Source organism: Leuciscus leuciscus (assembly GCF_965113295.1).
Source record: "Leuciscus leuciscus genome assembly, chromosome: 10".
NCBI lineage: Eukaryota > Metazoa > Chordata > Actinopteri > Cypriniformes > Leuciscidae > Leuciscus > Leuciscus leuciscus.
In genome coordinates, this window is record NC_138734.1 from 39,167,991 (window position 1) to 39,187,937 (window position 19,947).

General features: G+C 39.0%; 2 protein-coding genes across 7 annotated transcripts in view; one reads left to right on the forward strand and one right to left on the reverse strand.

The window, feature by feature from the left end:
* The first annotated feature begins 38 nt into the window (after positions 1-38).
* On the forward strand, positions 39-13,575 carry blm (BLM RecQ like helicase). Of its 2 annotated transcripts, XM_082182447.1 has the most exons (22): positions 39-897; positions 1,504-1,564; positions 1,646-2,243; positions 2,392-2,509; positions 2,609-2,712; positions 2,796-2,916; positions 3,916-4,664; positions 4,782-4,958; positions 6,137-6,255; positions 6,333-6,446; positions 6,527-6,625; positions 6,756-6,904; positions 7,424-7,530; positions 7,624-7,784; positions 7,935-8,130; positions 8,405-8,595; positions 8,829-8,973; positions 9,099-9,298; positions 9,416-9,611; positions 9,844-9,966; positions 12,988-13,195; positions 13,296-13,575. In XM_082182447.1, the coding sequence occupies exons 1-22, from the start codon at positions 803-805 to the stop codon at positions 13,468-13,470; spliced, it is 4,206 nt and encodes a 1,401-aa protein (XP_082038573.1). In that variant the 5' UTR covers positions 39-802; the 3' UTR covers positions 13,471-13,575. The 2 variants fall into 2 exon arrangements, with proteins under 2 accessions (XP_082038573.1, XP_082038572.1); XM_082182446.1 differs by having other exon boundaries at positions 1,504-2,243.
* A 3,513-nt stretch (positions 13,576-17,088) lies between these two features.
* Positions 17,089-19,947, reverse strand: part of frmd5a (FERM domain containing 5a) — a 116,681-nt gene continuing 113,822 nt past the window's right edge. For 4 of the 5 annotated variants that reach the window (XM_082182529.1, XM_082182530.1, XM_082182528.1 and 1 more), the window contains one exon: positions 17,089-18,575. In XM_082182529.1, coding sequence (XP_082038655.1) covers positions 17,983-18,575 — 593 coding nt within the window. In that variant the 3' untranslated portion in view covers positions 17,089-17,982. The remainder of the gene's footprint in view (positions 18,576-19,947) is intronic. The other variant, XM_082182531.1, reaches the window with a different exon arrangement.

The following is a 19,947-nucleotide window of genomic DNA, read 5'->3' on the forward strand; positions in this document are numbered from 1 at the left end:
TTTAAAAATGCATAAGACACTGCCACTCCGAGTACGGCCACCCTCTTGTATTAAAATGTTAGTGTATTAAAATTACTTTAATAAATGTTTTCTGATAACCCAAGGTTGTGAGACTACACAACATTATATCACCTATGGAATATGCAAATAACGTGCAATTACACAGCAAGCCAGTGAGTGGCGACCTAAATCCACATCTAATGTTTGAGCTACACATCGTGCACCAGAGAGGAAGCAGTTGTTTATACATTGAAACCTATTTTTTACAGTCTATTGTTGAGACAAGATTAAAACTCCACTGAACAAAAACGATAAAGGAGAAACTAATAAAAGAGAAAATGGTGCTGGTGTAAATCCGAAGTACTGAAAAATAATATTTTGCTAGATGTTACGAGATATCTATGGTTACGAGTGGCGCTTAGAGGAAGTGATGCAGTTACTAGCAGCTGTCCAATCAGAGCGCCAGAATCGAATACGCGGGATGCGCGAGCCTTCCTTTCAGTGGTGATGTTGTGTGGCGCTCATTTGTTTTGTCTGTATCAGAATATAAAACGTTCATGTTTGGTGGAGGTAATTGTAAAGGAATATTGTGTCGGTTTGTGATTTTAAGGTGCATACGATGACAGAAAGAGAGAAACAATTGCGTTGTGAGTGTTTTTGTGCTAATTAACCGAAGGTTGTAATCTCGCATTAATTCTAACGGAGCATACCTGTTTTTATTTACGGGTGTTTGTTTGTTAGTTGATTAAATGCCATATACATGAACTACTGAAGATTTAAAGTTCATATAAATGCACACACGATGCCGAGTCTTCCTCAAAACAACCTAAAGGAGCAACTGGACCGACACAATAATGCTGCACAGAACAAGCTGTCACTGCTCAAAACGAAGCCTGGGTAAGAACATTACTAACTTATATATATATATCCATAGATATATAGTAGGTATGTGGACAAAATATATCCACTATAGATATATATTTGGGCACGTAATGATGACGTTATGCACAGAAAACATTGACAGCCAGAAAGTCTTGACATGTTAGATAGACATGGGTAGACAATTTGATAGATAGATAGATAAACAGATTTGTAGATAGACAGAAAGAAGTATGGCTAAAGAAGTTGATTAGTAAATATTTAAGCATCCTCAAAGTAATAGACTTTATGGTTAAAGTAATGGTTTTCTCTTTATACTGTGGCTTCTTTTGGACAATATGTTTTCAGAAATGCTTAGTTACACTTTATTTTAAGGTGTCCGTGTTACAGTGCAATTATGCATTCAAGTACTGAGTAATAATAAGTTACTACATGCACTTACCATAGGGTTAGTTGCATGTAATTAGGCATAAATTATAGTTATCACTAAAGTAATTGCATGTAACGTGTAAAATTAAGTTTTACCTAATGCTTTATACAAATGAAAGTGAGCTGACCATAACAACATCATAAATGTGTAGCTAATTACTAGTGTGTCTAACCTCTGAAAATTCCTCTGTTCAGGGGGTTTTGCTTCAAAAAGAAGTCTTCATCAGGCATCTCCAAAGTGGACGTTCCTCAAAAGGTAACTGTCTTAGCAAACAGGAGTGTGAATGTTCTCCGCAGCTGTGAAGTAACCAAAACTCCTGTGACATTTCCACAAAAGCCTGAAAGAGTGGCGCCGAAAGTCAACTTCTTCACAGCACCCACCAGGCTGAAGACAATTATTCTTAATCCATTGGCCAACCCGTTTGCTGTGAACAAAACACCTCTTGTACAATCTACCATTAAGGCTTTGCCAAAATCTGCAGCCTTGCCTAAGGATTCTACTGATGATCAAACTGTTGGTGAATTTAAGAATGACCTCTCTCAACTTTCCTTCAATGAATGGGATGATTTGGATGATTTTGAAACCCCAGTCAAGGGAAGAGTAGTGTCCCCAGTTGCAGGGACCTCTACACAAAAGCCAAGTGTATCAGACCAGAACACATCCCCAAATTCCTCTTGTGCCAAGAGTGACGAGACTGCATTACACGGAGTTTCACAGGCTACAGAAACCATAACCGCCCCAAAGGACGTCCTGTCAGCGGCTAATGGAGTCAGCACAGAGCCTCCTGAGATCGAGACAGAGGAATCACCCATTAAAAAAGGCAAAAGACATAAATCAGTCCAGCAAAAGGCATTACTGAGTGACACTGAGGATGAAGAAATCATCGACTGTATTTCACCTGTCAAAAACCAGGAGGATTTCAAGTGTGTGACAAGTTAGTGCACCTCAATTTTATTAGTGATTTAGTGTTGTTTTTTTAAGTCTTTATTTACCAAATTTTCACCTGCTAAGGAAAAGCTTGGTGTGTTTGGATATAAATTGAAGCTCACAAGGAAATTTATTAGCAGTATTTAAAATTGCAGCTACCGAGACAAACATCATAGATGTTGATGACAGTGAGAACGACAACGTTTATGAAAATGATGAGGATTTCATCCCACCCTCCCCTGTTCCTGAGGAGATGAGTCCGTTGGAGAAAAGGTAACATGCTTTCATTGAATTTTTTTTTATTGTTAACTACACATCTGGCTGAAAAATAGATTTTTACATTTAATTTCCCAAAACTCTTTTGTTTTATAGGTTACCTGACTCAGTTACCCATGCTGACAAAAATGTACTACCTCACGAATCTGCTTCAAGCCTGTCAGCAGCACCCTCGGATAAACCTGCCAAAGACTTAAAAGGTATCACTCGTGCAGGATTGCTTTGTGATCTTGATATGAATGGATGTACTGTGTCTAATGTACATGATGTGTTTGTGATTTAGGAATGGATGATGCTCTCTTTAGTGTTATGGAGTCTATTTGTTGTCTAGTGGACACTATTCCAGAGCATGAGCTCATAGCACTGACCAGCGGTACAGAGCTATTACTGCAGAGAGCACACAGGTAAAGCAATAAAGGTGGCCTTTTGCTGAGTAATAATACTTGGTTGAATTTGTTGTTAGCCTGGTTAAAACCAGACCATTCTCAGTAGTAACTGAGTTATGGTCTGGCAAAGCTTCATTAATAACTCATTTCCAAAGGGGCGTCACCAACGGACGTTTCTCAAATGCCTCTGGGCGCGATTGGATAGACCTAAAACCAATCAGAGCGATCGTCATCGTGTAAAGCCATATGCTGCGTCCCTAAGTTACACTGCGCCATAAAAGTATGTACTCTTTTTGTGAAGAAAAGGTATTTACTTTTGAATGTGTAGCAAAAAAAGTAGGCAAGCTTTGGGACATACTACTTCGTCATCTTTATCGGACGGATCTGTCGCGTGCGTCCTGTCACGTAAACTGCCCTGTCAATCATCTTGTCACAGTTAAAATCCTCTATTAAATCTAATTTAATTTCCTACCGTTTCGGAGAGAAATGTAGTAGCACGTTCATCTGCCAGTGGGTCTTTCATGGAGACTGTCCACATGTGTTTGCAATTTGAATATAATAATGCATTTAAAAGTTGGTGCGCTTCACCAACGGACGTCGCTCAAATGCCTCTGGGCGCAATTGGATAGACCTAAAACCAATCAGAGCGATCGTCATTGTGTAAAGCCCGCCCCAACGCTTCTGATTGGTGCCTCGATTTGGACGGATTAGAAATGGGCTTGAATGAGCTCTTTGCCAGACTACTTGCAGAGCAAATCTAAATTTGCCGGAAGTTGTCTGGGTTTTCCCAGGCTAATTTGTTGTACTTCCTTAGAATAAAAATGAATTGAGTTTAATAAAACAAATAGCCAAAAATAATCATTGCAAAACTGTATTTTTTTATGTTAAAATAATTGTTCCAATTATGTGAGTGTGCTGTTAATTGAATACTTTTCTATCACTATACAGTAAGTGATAGATGCCAGCTTGTTACAGTATAACCGGTAATAACTCTCCATTACACTGTCTTTACCACAGGAAAAGGATTATTGCTAATGCTGCACCATACTTAGCATCTCATTTAGCCCGATCAGCAACTCCATATTCTAGTCTGCTGAACAGACACAGTTTTGTAGTCACACCCTCTAGTCTGTCATCATCGATGACCCCAATGACATCAGAAAAGGGAGGAGGTGTCAAAACAGACTTTCTGAGTCGTAAGTTCAATTCCCCCAACATGTTTCTGCGTAATGACTCCGTATTTGAGGACTCCGACTGCATCATCAGTGGCGTTGAAACCCCTGGTGGTTCCTGGAATCCTAACTGGTCCTCAAAAACAGCAACTAGTGGGGACATCTTAAACAGGTCAAGTCCAGCTTTAAGCAAATCTGAGTCAAAGACAGATAAGTGCTACTCAAGGTTGTCCTTCAATGAAGCAAACAATCAGACTGTGGATGTAGACCAAAATGGCCTGTTTTATTCCCCCAAGAGAGTGGATTCAGGCAAGAGACATGCAGAGAGCAGTGTTGAAACCAACACATCAGTACCCAACACTTCTAGAGCAAACACAGAGCCAGTTGATGACTTTGACATTGATGACTTTGACATCGATGATTTTGATGAGACTGACATTCCAGATTATTATGAAGAACCTTCAAGCGTCTTGGCATCAAGAGACAGCTCTGGTGCAAAAACACCATCAGTGCGGGAGGGAGGGCCTTCAAAACCGTTGGAGAGAAAGACAGTCACACCTACAGCACCGAAACCTACCAAAACACCCGACCCTGGTGAGTTTAAGTAATGGAATATCCCTTACCATTCAGGTCATATTATTAGAGACCCTGTCACCCATGAAATGGCTTGATGAGCAGTTTTCTGACACAAGTGAATGTCTTGATCTGCAGAGCCTCTGTATAGAAACCCAGCTCATGACCGCTTTAGAGGCTTCGGCTTTCCTCATAGCCCAGAGATGATGAAGATTTTCCATAAGAAGTTTGGGCTGCATCAGTTCCGCTTCAATCAGTTGGAGGCCATTAATGCTGCACTGTTAGGAGAAGACACGTTTATACTGATGCCTACAGGTTCGTTACAAGCATTATTGACTTCATTATGACTTGTATAGCTTGTTTATTTAGAGGTTAGACTAGAAATCCCAGCTCACTATGTCTTGACTACAACTATATCATATTTATTAGCTGTATAAATCATATTAATGATTTTACACACACACATATGTACAGTACAGGCCAAAAGTTTGGAAACATTACTATTTTTAATGTTTTTTAAGAAGTTTCTTCTGCTCATCAAGCCTGCATTTATTTGATCAAAAATACAGAAAAAAAATGTAATATTGTGATATATTATTACAATTTAAAATTATTGGTTTTCAATTTATTATACTTTAAATTATCATTTATTTCTGTGATGCAAAGCTGAATTTTCAGGATCATTACTCCAGTCTTCAGTGTCACATGTGACATCCAGTCTATCACATGATCCTTTAGAAATCATTCTAATATTCTGATTTATTATGAGTGTTGGAAACAGTTCTGCTGCCTGATATATTTGATGAATTAAAGGTTAAAAAGGAACTGCATTTATTCAAAATAAAAAAATATTTTCTAATAATACAAATCTTCTTTACTATCACTTTTTATCAATTTAACACATCCTTGCTGAATAAAAGTATTGATTTATTTCAAAAAAAAAAGAAAGAAAAAAATTACTGACCCCAAATGACTGACTGTGTATATTGTTGTTACAAAAGATTTCTATTTTTAAAACATTTGCTTCTTTTTTTATTTTATTTTTTTTATTCATCAAAGTATCCTAAAAAAGTATCACAGGTTATGAAAAAATATTAAGCAGCAGAACTGTTTCCAACTTTGATAATGAATCATCATATTAGAATGATTTCTAAAGGATCATGTGATAGACTGGAGTAATGATCCTGAAAATTCAGCTTTGCATCACAGAAATAAATGATAATTTAAAGTATAATAAATTGAAAACCAATTATTTTAAATTGTAATAATATATCACAATATTACATTTTTTTTTCTGTATTTTTGATCAAATAAATGCAGGCTTGATGAGCAGAAGAAACTTCTTTCAAAAACATTAAAAATGGTAACGTTTCCAAACTTTTGGCCTGTACTGTATATGTATGTGTGTGTGTTAAATCATTGTGCTGTCCTTTTTCTTTCTGTTTTTTTAAAATACCATAAATATTTTTAAAGTGTTTACCACTCCTTTTCAGGTGGTGGTAAAAGTCTCTGCTATCAGCTTCCTGCTTGTATCTCTGCTGGGGTGACTGTAGTCATATCTCCTCTACGGTCTCTCATTGTTGACCAGGTCCAAAAACTCACCACATTAGATGTAAGTCCTTCTTTTCCTCATGCACAATGATTTTCTCGACTTGAAACAGTTGCTTACTATGCAGTTTTGTGTTATAGATTTGTGCAACTAGTTTATCAGGGGACAAAAAAGATAGTGAGGCTGCGCGGATCTATATGCAGTTGTCTAGGAAGGATCCCACCATCAAACTGCTTTATGCCACTCCTGAGAAGGTGAGTTTCAAGCCAGACAAGTGCGTTGCAATTTTGCATGCATGTCAACCACCGTTGAAATGTGGTGCTATTGTTCTCAGGTGTGTGCGAGTGGACGAATGATTAGTGCACTTCAGAATCTGTTTGAAAGAGGTTTGCTGGCTCGCTTAGTCATTGATGAGGCCCATTGCGTCAGTCAGGTAAACTTGTTTATAAATTGTACAGTGCAACAAGAACAGTGAAAAATATTTCACTTTTTTGTACAAATGTTAATCAATAGTGTGGCACCATCCATACAAACATTGTAAAATAGATCTATTTCTCTCTTAGTGGGGTCATGATTTCAGGCCAGACTACAAGCGCTTGCATGAGCTCAGGCGGATGTTTCCCAAGGTTCCTATAATGGCACTGACAGCCACAGCTACTCCTAGAGTCCAGAAAGACATTCTTAACCAGCTAGCAATGACCCGTCCTCAGGTGTAAGTCGTCTTGCATGCAATTCCTCAATTCCTCACATTTTCTGCCATTTCATGTATTTGTAAAAGCATTTATAATGTAGGACATTGTATTCTGATTAATGTTACTGACATTAGACATTGATTATAATATGGAATGGATATATTATTATTTTTATTATTATTATTATTATTATTAGTGATTGTCCTCTCAGGACCACTAAAAAGTTTGGGCTCAGTAAAAATTAACTTAGTAAAGCAAGGACACATTAATTTGATCAAAAGAGACAGTAAAGACATTTACATATATAATGTACATTTCTGTCTCAAATAAATCCTGTTCAGAGAATCCTGAAAAAATGTATCACAGTTTTCACAAAAATAAGCAGCATAACTGTTTCCAATATTAATAGAAATACTACGAATCTCAAAAACGTAAAAAAAAAAAAATCAGCAGATTTTTTTAACTTTACAAACAGTAGTGTATGTATGACATATATGTATGCTTTGATACACATGTATGCATTGATAATGTTTTCACAGATTCACAATGAGCTTTAACAGGCACAATCTCAAATACTCCGTTTTGCCAAAAAAGCCAAAGAAGGTTGCTGAGGAATGCATTCAGTGGATTAAGAAAAATTACCCACGTGAGTGCTGTCCAGATTAAATCAGTCTTTAGCTCATCATTTTTCAACCCAGCATGGGAGACCCTGTAAACCTTGTTGACTGTGTGTGTGTAGGTGACTCGGGGATTGTGTACTGTTTGTCTCGTAATGACTGCGACACTCTGGCTGACAGTCTTCAGAGGGCTGGGATTGCAGCGCAGGCTTATCACGCTGGCCTGGGTGACAGTGACAGGGAATATGTCCAGAACAAATGGATCAACCAGGATGGCTGCCAGGTGAGGCACCCAGTTCTCACAATTTTGAACCAAAAGGACTGTTACTTTAAAATATGGACCAGCTCTTTTGAGCTGAAATGTTGTGTTTTTGTATTTATGTTCCCACAAATACCACTATTTATTTTTTAACAATTCATCTTTTGTTTTTAGGTTATGTGCGCCACCATTGCATTTGGTATGGGTATCGATAAGCCTGATGTGCGTTATGTGATCCATGCCAGTCTGCCCAAGTCAATGGAGGGTTACTACCAGGAGTCAGGCAGAGCTGGTCGAGATGGAGAGATTTCCCACTGCGTCCTCTTCTATTCCTATACTGATGTTATCCGGATCAAGAGACTCATTGCTAGTATGTTCTAGCTTTTGTATACTCTTGCATTGAAGCTAGGATATAAATATTGATGGCTTAACCGTAAACAATCACTTATAACACTTAAGTATTAAAACTAAGCAAGACATAACATAACTAAATTTGTTGTGCAGTAAAATGACATGTTTTAGGGTGCTTCACATAATGAAGATGTTCAAAACATGTATGTGGAATACTAAAATCCAGACACTATTATGCAGTCGTTAACCTGTCTGTGAGAGCGTGGCCTACATAACAGTTAATATAATTGCAGTGGAAAAAGATGGCAACCAGCAATCAAAGGCCACCCACATCAACAACCTTCACAGCATGGTGCATTTCTGTGAGAATTTGGCCGAGTGCAGGAGGATCCAGTTGCTGGCTTACTTTGGCGAGCACACGTTTAATACAAACTTCTGTAAAGAGCATCCTGAGGTCATCTGTGACAATTGTGCCAGACCACATGTAAGACCATCATCAAATCAGTTCATTCTTTACAGCTTTTATTATACAAATGTAATGCTTAATAATAAACTGTATAATTGTACACATCCATCGCTTTAAATTGAATTTCATTTGCTTACCAAACAAGTTAATCAACTAATTATTTACTTCAGAGCATGAGCAATTTGAATAAGCCATCATGAATTAATTACAGATACAAATGCAAATTCATGCATCTTAATACTTACCTCCAGAAATACAAATCAAGAAATGTCACCGATGATGTGAAGAAGATTGCGAGGTTTGTGCAGGAGAACTGTGAGAAGGTTGGAAACCGATATGGCAAATCCGCCCAGCAGAACAGGCTTACCCTCAACATGCTGGTCGAGATATTTCTGGGTAAGAAGTCACAAATGATAGTGCGAATATAACTATGAATATCTTTTGCCTCATACAGTGCTTGAGATTTAATGCCTGTCAGGACGCCTGATCTAGGTCTCAATAAGAATATCTCTGTGCGACAGGCTCCAAAACCGCTCGGATCCAGTCGGGAATGTTTGGGGTTGGAGCGGCATATTCCAAACACAATGCTGAGAGGCTCTTTAAGAAACTGGTGCTGGATAGTGTTCTGATGGAGGACCTGTACATCACTGTCAACGGGCAAGCAGTGGCCTATATCTCTGCAGGGCCTAAAGCTATGACTGTACTGAATGGCTGCATGCAGGTGAAGACTATTAATATAATAATATATTATTTTCTCCTGTGACACTGCTTTTTATGCTCAATACTAATGTTGTATGCTCTATGCAAAATCTGTAATAATGACTATTCCCCATTGCAGGTTGAATTTCTTGAGACTGAGAGTGCATCCAGCATCAGAAAGCACAAAGCCTCTGTGACTGAGAATGTGTCTAAGAGAGAAGAGATGGTTAAAAAGTGTCTGCAGGAACTCAATGATCTGTGCAAGAAGTTGGGCAAAGTCTTCGGCATTCATTACTACAACATTTTCTCCACAGCCACGCTCAAAAAGATTGCTGGTTAGCAAAGTTTCATAATATATAATGAAATGTGTAAATAGTATATTTAAACACACAAATATTTATACAACTTTCAGCACATTTACGACTGTCTTGTTTTTATTATTTACAAGCAGATTTACATAAGTGTTACTGGGATGAAACACTTCATTAACCCAAAGCAATTAACCCCCTTCCATTTTCACAGCACATTTGCTCTGTGTTAAAGTAATTGTGATGTGTTTCTGTGCAGAGACTCTCTCGGCTGATCCGGAGGTGCTGTTGCAGATTGACGGTGTGACCGAAGACAAACTGGAGAAGTATGGCGCTGAGGTTATTGAACTGCTGCAGAAGTACGCCGAGTGGCAGCTGCCTGGTGAGGGTCTGACAACACACACTCATCTACATATAGATTATATCCCCAAGATGAACGCTTTCCCTGACACACTACGTTACAATAATCCTTTCTAGCCTGAACCTTGTTTTAGAGACTGGTAACCTAAATGGATGATCACAGACAAAAACTGAGGTAAATGCAAATATGCGTCTTTCTTAAAGTGCGGTCACATTGCCCCGTGAAAATTCACACAAGAATTTTGTCTCAGGGCCAAGTTGGTCACCTGGTTTCAACAGAAAGCTGCTTGGTTTGCAAGTGACGACTTTGTGAGCTGTGCTTCATACAGTATATTGTTACACTATTGACAATGGACTTTTTTTTGCTAATGTAGCTTGAATCCCTCCATTGACAGTTACGCAACTACCACTTTGTCGCTTCAAAGAGATTGTAAAACGAATCCATGAATCGATCGGTTGAGTAAAAAATGTTCTGAAGAGACTCGATTGCTTTATATGATGAACAGATTGAATGTAAGCTCAACCGTACTTGACGTGTGAAAACAAAACTCATTGGTTTTTGCGAAAGCTCAAACGTGCTACGTAACTCGAGAATGAACCTCATTGGTTCTTGCACGTAAAGCAAATATGTTTTAACTTCCGTTAAAGGTGCATTGTGTAATATTTAGGAGGATCTGTAGACAGAAATTCAATATAATATACATAACTATGTTTTCAGTGTTGTATAAAGACCTTACTTAATGAACCGTTATATTTTTATTACCGTTATTTATGTTTTAGAGCCATTTCTATCTACGTACACCGCGGGTCTCCTTACATTGAAATGCGCCATTTTGCGCCAACATGTTTCTACAGTGGCCCTAAACGGACAAACATGTTTCGTCTAGAGCTGTAGCGGTGCGTCGATGACGTCGACGCGTCGACGCCAAAATTACGTCGACGTCATATTTTTTGCATCGACGCTTCTTTATTTATTATCTATTTATTTTTTTGCACCATTCCCGGAGGTACAGCTCGCCACACACACACGTCTCCTTTCTCTGCAGAATGCCACAAATCCGCTCAACCAATCACAGCGCACCATTCCACGCATTGTAAACAGTAACGGTGGCGCTCTGACACCCGGCATCCTAGTTTTCCTTATCTACTTTGCACTTTTTGATCAACAAACAAACAAAAAAAATAATACATTGATGAACCTGTGGTGGATTCTGCCGTAGGGAAGAAACGTAAGCCATCGAAATCTAATCATTTACGTGAGGAGATTAAGAAGATGAGGCACGCGGGAGGAAGAGAAATGCCGACTGATGCTTGTTCTCACACGACAGCGTCAAACTTCTGTCGAATGCTGACACGTTAACCCCAGGGGATCTTTTAAAAAACTTTCAATTCTTGTACTCAGTCAACGAAAACCGAGCAGGACCTAAGCCATTTTACAGCTGATCGCCGTCAAAAAAGAAGGTCGCCGTCGTTCAGAAGGTATTTCCAGCGATGGCTGATTGAATGTAGCCTATGTTTAGTCCAGATTAGTATTGACCGAGTTCAGAGGCTGTCATATGTGGATCAACTTACTTTGTTGTGTATTTTCAACAGTTTCAATGAAATAACATAATTTTACTGAATAATAAAGTTAATATTTCTTAATTTATCTTTGTAAAGAAACCTCATTGCTTAACTGGCTACTCTCTGCTGTCTCAGATGACGACATCTGTCAGCCACCGTAACTTTTGATGGTTGCTATTCGTAACTTCACCACTAGATGCCGCTAAAAATCACACACTGCATCTAGACAGATCATTAACCGTCATTGACCTCAGATGTGGCTTATCATTTGAAACATGCTTGTAGTAGCCTCTCTACATGGCCACTTGCTCAAACGTTAACCTAAATAAATGTGTGCTATTATTAGCCGAATATCCAAGGGAGTGAGTCTGGAAGCTAAATTAGTACCATGCTTACGGCATACTTAGCTTAACATGCATTCCTCACTAAAGGCGGATCCACTGTACTAGAGGTGATGAGTCGGCATCTTCAACTTCATCTTTGCAGCCGACACTGACTCAAATCACTAGTTTATTAATAAATTAAAATGTTCAGACAGTCTCCATCCTGTTTTTTCCGACACATTCATATTCATTACTTTTTCCGGTCTGCTGCTGCAAGATATGTGTGTGCACGCTTAATTCATCTTTTAATTGCTCACTATTATGCTTTAGTTTTTCTCTGTAATGTAGAACAATGTTGCATATAATATTCTTTCTCATCCCTGAAATGATTTTCCGATGCCACTCCCCAACCCCAAGTATATATTAAGTAATTAATACTATCATAAACTTCCAACTAGTTGGTTAATGGCTTAAATGAGTGGCTACTAGTCGACTAGAAAAATCTTTAGTCAGGGACAGCCCTAACCATAGCTGATGTGTGTTGATGAATGTTTATATGTGAATAAAAGCCTAAATTCAATCTGTTCATCATATAAAGCGATCAAGTCTCTTCAGAAAATTGGGATTAAACCAGCTCAATTCATATGGATTAGTTTTAAACTCTCTTTAGGAACTTTTTGCTCATTGTCCAGTTGCGTAGCTGTCAATGGAAGGACAGAAATATCTCAGATTTCTTTAAAAAGATATTTAATGTGTTCCAAAGATGAACGAAAGTCTTACAGGTTTGGAACGACATGAGGGCGAGTAATTAATGACAGAATTTTCATTTTTGGGTGAACTATCCCTTTAAGGGGGTATGAAGTTTAAAATCCAAGACGTCCTCTGATTTTACTGGCCGATATTATTAGCCTCCTACATATCTATATTTCATCATAATGTAATTTACCTTAGTACAAGACCAGTACAAATGATTTAATATAATATTACAGATGACCAGAGATGAGGCACAGAGTTTTGATTTGGATAGTTCTGGAGTTTTGATTTGGATAGTTCTGCCTATAAACTTGCTTTGCGAAACAGATCATATATCAGCTAGCTCGAAACAGCAACCTATAAAGTAGCTGGAGAGACATGATGTTCTCACACTCCCTCTGCAGCTGAGGCGCAGGCCGAGGGTTCAGGATGGATTGACACAGCGAGAGGCCATCAGAATGAAGATGATGATGACGGTGAAGGTGAAAGTGACACCACATCAACCTATTTCAGAGGCAACTCTGGACGAGGAGCAAAGAGAAAGCAAGGGTCTTACTCCAGAAAACCCAAAAGAAGGAAGGGTTCCAGCGGCCAGAACTCCTCCACTAAAGGGTCAGTATGTTTGTTACAGCAGAAGCACTGTTGGATTGTGTAGACTTCCATATCGGCTAAATGAAACTAAATTAACTACCCCTTTCCTCCCTTATTGTAGTGGATACAGCAATAACTGGTCTTCATCAAGAGGAGGAGGAAGAGGAGGAGGAGGAGGCAGGGGTTCCAGGCCCTCTCCATCAGTCCCAGCAGCGAAGAGGCCCGGCTTCATGGCTTTGCCCACCCCCCAGACCGCTGCTCGTCCATTCCTCAAACCATCATTCTCTCATATCTAGAAACAGAGTTTTTCCACTGGGAACATCAAGTAAATTCACTTTGTTAATATTTGTATACATTTTTTTTTATACACAGATTTTTAATAAATATTTTGTTTTGTGGTCCATACGCATTTTAGTTGTAATTAAATTAAATATGAATTCCTGTGCTTCATTTAAAAAAAACGTACTATTGCCCCATCTCTTATAGTTTGAGATATGTGAGGTCAGTTTAATCTGCAATGCATTTTCAAAAATATATTTCAGGGGGAAATGCCAGTGAAACCAGTGATGCCGTTTTATTAATGGAAACGGTCCTATTTTAACATTGGTGTGGTTAAAAAGTGGAATTACTTGAATATCTATAAGCCATCTGATTAATTATACATCCAGAGCTATAAACCACAAGATATCTCAAACACTTTTGAATGTTTATTTCAAGTTTGAATATTTCCATGGCACCAGTTACAAGGGACTACCAGCGAAACAATTTCTTATACCATTTTCATGGAAGGTTTCCTACAGTACAAAGATGATTTTTGGAATGAATCTGACTTAACAGGAACTGCATTTGGCACATAAATTTTGTATGTATTTCAATATTCATATATTAAGGAACTAAACAGCGACCTCTAGTCCCAAAAGATGCAGATTACAGAAAAACACCCACAGACACATCTATGCATAAACAAATGTGCATGTATATGCATAGCTGTTGAAGGGACTGTGGGGGGCTGGCAAAGTGACAGAAGCACTGTACAGTAAACAAAGCATGTTGCCACCTCTGATCTTTACTGGATCTCAGCGCCATAGTAGATCTTAAAAGCTACGGTTCAGGTGAAGTCAGATTTTACCAAATAATTTGGGAATTTGTATGCAAGCATGTAAGGAGCATTCATTCTGATGATGACGAAATTTAAAGTTCCTGGTAGAATGATTTCAGAACTAAACCTAGTCGATCTGAGAGATCACACAACTGCTCTCTAATGCGAGCGGTTCATTAAATTACCTCTAACATCTCCTTAATGAACATGGAGGACATTCTGACCTTACTTGGAATGAGCTCTAATCTCTAAAACTCGAACTCTTAAAGAGCAGCTGCCAGTCAGTACGATTTCACAACTGTAAACCAGAATCTAACAGACAATAACAGATCTTGAACATTAAAATCACCATCTTTAATAGGCTGATCGGGATCGCTTGAAGCCGTAACATTTTGTACATGCTGTCCAGGTATATTTTAAGCCAGTGAAGTGCTTTATCTGCGGTGTACAGTATTACTCCTGAAAGAACTCCTTTTCATTTTATAAGTGTCATTGCAAGTGTCTATACGTACACTTGCATACTAAAGAAGCATAAAAATACTTTGATACAAAGTCCACAGAGGGACCTTGTGATATAACCCAGTTAGTTTACAGAAATGATGAACCAATTTAGCTGACAATTGTCCTTTACCGGACCCTTGCATTCATCACAGTCAAACCTGGCCATTCCATACAGTACAGGAAAACTGTCTAGAGACAAAAGTATAAAGTAGAAGTTCACAAGAACTCCTTGTGTAGCAACTGCCCTTGATCTACGAGACCAGGAAGGAGTCCGCGCTAGTTTGTGCAATAGGATTCTAAGGACGAAGAGAAGCGTAAAACTTCAGAACAGCGGCACACTGTCGGTTCAGGATCCAAACAAGATGACGAGTGCTCACGATGAGTATAAAAATGTAGCAAATTTGGGCGATAAACGTCATATAAAATGAGCTTTTTTAGTTAAAATCGCTAATTTGCGTCTAACTCAAACGAAATGGATTCATTCCCAGCTCCTTAGAAAACATCAGGTAGTCTGACTTGCTACACAACAGCACAAAAAACCACCAAAAAGATTCATTTAAATTATTCTATACTTCAGGTTATTGCTTATTGAATGGCGCTGCCATGCAGGACTGACCACCGAGGCTACATAAGGCTGTCAATGAGTAAAATCCGATCAAATCTTCAATTATCTTCTTTTTCAAAACCATTATTGGCCTTCCAAGCAAGTTTTTTTTTTTTATGAATGAATGAATCAATAAAACCGATCATCAATGGCATGCAGATACCAACCAGAGCAAGATCATTGTATTATTGTACTGGGAAAAACAGCTGTTCAATCGGGTTCTACAAAAATATAAATGGACTTAAGCCACCACAACGCTTGGCACATCAGAGATGCTCTAAATGCATGCATGCATGAATGCTTCTCAAGGTTAGAGACATGCATAACTCCAATGGCTCTCTCTCTTCCATGTGTTAGCGGTTTCAGCAATTTCTGCTACAGTTTTCCATGCACCTCATGTTTGCATGTTTCAGCTCCTGTAGTCAGTGGAAGACAGCAGTTCTATGAAATGGTTATAAAGACATATTACACTCAGCCACTTCCTAAAACACATCTCAGCCATCCTTTTTTGTTCACTAGCACCATAGTGATTCTGGCCTCACAACAGCATTGTGATTAGTGGATCGAAGCATGTTCATTTAAAATAATGAATGCACTAGTAAAGCCAAGCTTGTGAGCTGCCACAAACTAATGCTATATTCAAAAGCTGTAATTTATCGTCGTGAGAATACCAATGTAAGATCTAAAACATCCCCTTTCCTATGGTAATTACCACTGGCTTTTCCTTCTCTTTTTTCGCTGTACACAAAAATAAGTCCGCTCTGTCTGTGTTTTCAATTCACTTCCTCTACTTCCGCTTTCTCAAATTCAGTAGCAGTTTCAAAGGGGAAGAGATAGATAGTGTGTACGGTAAAATAAAACCCCTGCCCTACTGACATGCCACTGGAAGAATCGTTTGTCTTTAAATAAATACTATAGGCTAATCAGGACATAGTGTACTAAAGACTAAACCTGGCCTTCTAGTACATATTGCCAAAAACATCAATTGTTCAAATATGAGCGCACACACACACCACACACACATACACACAGAGTCTTTTGGGTAAACTGTGTATAAAGCGATCAGTATTGTTCAAATGCTGGGCCTTTACCAATTTACAAAGCGCTGGGATGGTTTACTCATTACTGGTTAAGTTGGAAATGGATTTGTGGATGTGGATAAAAATCTTTCTCGTGGCTCCCTTGACGGAAACGCCATAGATTCTAGACCTCATCTGAAACACAGAGCTAAAAAAGGTATAATTTAATTTTTCAATAACAAAATAACATTTCAGTTTCTGTTAAAATATACATGGAAAAACTGTTGATATATTAGGAAACTAACTACTTTTTGTACAAAAAGTACAGCATTGTTATTGTAATTAAGAATAATCATAGCATGATATCCACAAAATACAAACTTAAGAGCAAGGCTGATATGGAATAAAAATAAACTTTATACAATGGGATTTCTTTCTATAGAGAAAGACTCAGGATGAAAAATTATAATAATAAAGTAAATGCACATACTCATGAAAAAAAAAAAGTACTTATTTCTTAAAAATCAAACCCTTACAGTATTGCACATCTACTGTAGCTAGACTGGATCTATGGGTGCTAGTTGCTTTTAAATCAGTCATGAGATCTTCTTTAACATATATCGACACTATCGGGTCACATAACAGAACACAATTTATACCAATTAATTTGTCTGTATCCATAAGAAAGAACCTTTTTAAAATGATTTCTACTTCACAGCTTGCTACCGCCTAAACACAATTATATTCCTAAAACGTATTTGACACCCTAAGTCTCAAGCCACCAAATACAGAACTCAAATGTACCCATCAATTTTATTCATATAACATCATTTCCAGTCTTTTCCTCAGGTCTCGCTTTCAAAATAACTTGCACATTCTTACCTTACATATAACCCTCTGCTGATCTGATCGTCGTGTGTGGTCAATTATAGCAGCCTTCAGAAAATTACTAAGAGTTAAATGACGGATGGACATGAATTATGCATAAACTCAGAAAAGCATTGGTTTTCCACGTTCTCACGCTCTCCAAACCCACTATACTGAACCAACTTGCCGTCTCTCTAGACTTAACGCACCACATTCTTTAATAAGACTTTAATCATTTTTATTGTAAAATAAATATAAATGAAGGCAACATTTTCTTGTTGCAACAAAATATTTCATATTCCCTATTTAAGGAACAATATAATCTTCTAAAGTCTTTGAATTAAGTTTTGTTTGTTTATTTATTTATTTTTTTCCCTTTTTTTTGTAAAAATAAAATACCTGAAATGACCTGAAATCCAAAAAAAGGAAACGAAAAACCAAAAAAAATGTCTTTGTAAAAAAAGAAGAAAAAAAAATAAAGGTGTAAAAATGGGTGGGGGAGAAAGAACTAAAAGTGGAAGAGAAGAGGAGCTGTGGGCCTGGTGGTCCACCGTGTATCAGCAGGAGTGTCATGAAAGAAGCTGGGTTCATGGGACAGGTCGGTGCCCTCCGCCTCTCGCTCGCTCTCTCTCTCTCGCTCTCTCTCTCTCTCTCTCCACGTGTTTAGCGTCTTCTCGACCCCAACAAGGGAGGCTTTACGAGCTTTAGTGCCTCATTTTCACTTGTTAATGAGCAGCCCGCCCACCCAGCGGAGCTTGCAGGCAAACCACCGTCTGAGGGGACAAAAGTATTCGTAATGGAACTGCTCAAACTCGGGGGTCTGGCGGATATCACGTAAAAATGCAATGTCAAGGTCGGACTCAGTGAGGATGATGAGGAGGAGGAGCAAGACAAAGAGGAGTCCAATGGTCACAAGGAGCAGACGGAGTACACTTAAAACAAACTTATTCACCTGTTCCGTCTCGCTGAGCGTGGCCTCCCCGCCTGCGCTCTTCAAGGGGCCTGTCGCCCTACTGTCCGCTCCTAACTCGGCCAGGTCTCCCACGCTGGGCGTCCCCGCCTCCGACTCTTTCTCCTCCTCGATGCTGCAGGGGGCGCCGTTGATCTGGCGTGAGACCGCCAGCTCCAGGCTGTGCTCGGCCACCGGTGTGGGCAGAACGCTGTCGGAGGGACTGTAGGTCTCGTCGGAGATGACCGCCGTCCCGTCGCCGGAGTCCATCACATGGCTGCGCGAACGTGACATGAAGGAGTCGCCGTGGGACACGGAGCGCACAGGAGTGGAGTGAGCGCTGTCCCGCAAGGATTCCAGACCTGGACAGTAGGAAGGGGAAAGATAAAAGAGAGACAAAAGGGCAACTTAATGATTCATAAATTATAAAAAGTGATTTCTGTCACAGGGTCTACACCAGGTGCAAGCGGTGCAACGCGATAAAAGCAGATATAACCCATTATAATCAGTGATGCTGTCTACACCACAAATTCCCGACAGTAAACTGATGCCCCGTTCTATTTCTGACACACTTCAAGACTCGCACTACTTCTGACATGAAGAACAAAAGGATTTGTCACGTCCAGTGTAGACACAGTGTTACGTTGAGTCCGAAATCACGCACTAAGTACTACATTTGAATTTGAATTTACCTTGCGACCGTTAAAAACGTGTTATATATAGTATGAATATGTGTAGCATGATTGGAATTCAGACATACTACATCTGCCATGTTGTTACTGTCACGTGACCGACCAGCGTCAGTTGCAACGTGCCAGGCTCCGAAACAAACAAGTCAGGTGGGAAAATGCCATAAGATACATTTACAAAATAGATAGGGTGAAATTATTCTCATGCCAACTTTAACATTGAATGTCCAGACTTACAATGCATAGGCTGCCAATGCTGCATCGTATATGTGTTAAATAATATGTCGAATATACAATAATCACGAAACATTACATAACAATATTAAAAATATTGGGCGACACGGTGTGCATACGGCTTGATGGGGAATATTAGAAGGGTCTCATGCAGGTGACAGACCTAGATACTAAATCACAGACCAGAGCGCTAATGTGAAAAGACATTTCCCAGCTTGTTTGCACTGATAGACACTGTACTGCAAGGCACTGGGAATCACATGTACAGTATTGACAGGCAAACAGCCAACTTACTGAGGCGCTGTAATAATTAGCAACACATGGTAAATCAAAAGGACTAGACCTCGCAATACAACATGCATATATAGCACACAGTCTTCAATTGCTACTAACTTAGAAAGGCTTTAAACGGCAGATAGCAGCCCATTATAATTCAGTACAGAAGTTACATTATATACAGAAACTAACTGAGAGTGGAAGTGTATTTCTGTTCTTAAACCTAACTTTAACACTTATGTTAAGAGGATTCGTCACAGTAAGCGACCTCGGAGACCACAAAGTGAGGATGCAACAAATCTCCCATAAATCCTCGTGCTTCAGTTCTCGCATGCCCTTTTCCTCAAGGAACCCAAAGTAGAGAAACATGCAAGCTTTTGCTGAGCATTAGATTCTGGAGCGTGTCACTGCGGATACGTTACATCTCTATTCTGATGTGAAAGGATTAGGATTTCATCTCTTGACGACGCGACATTTTACAGCTCAACCAAAGGCCTCTCATTCACAATATTACACACCCTGCCAAAGAGAAAAA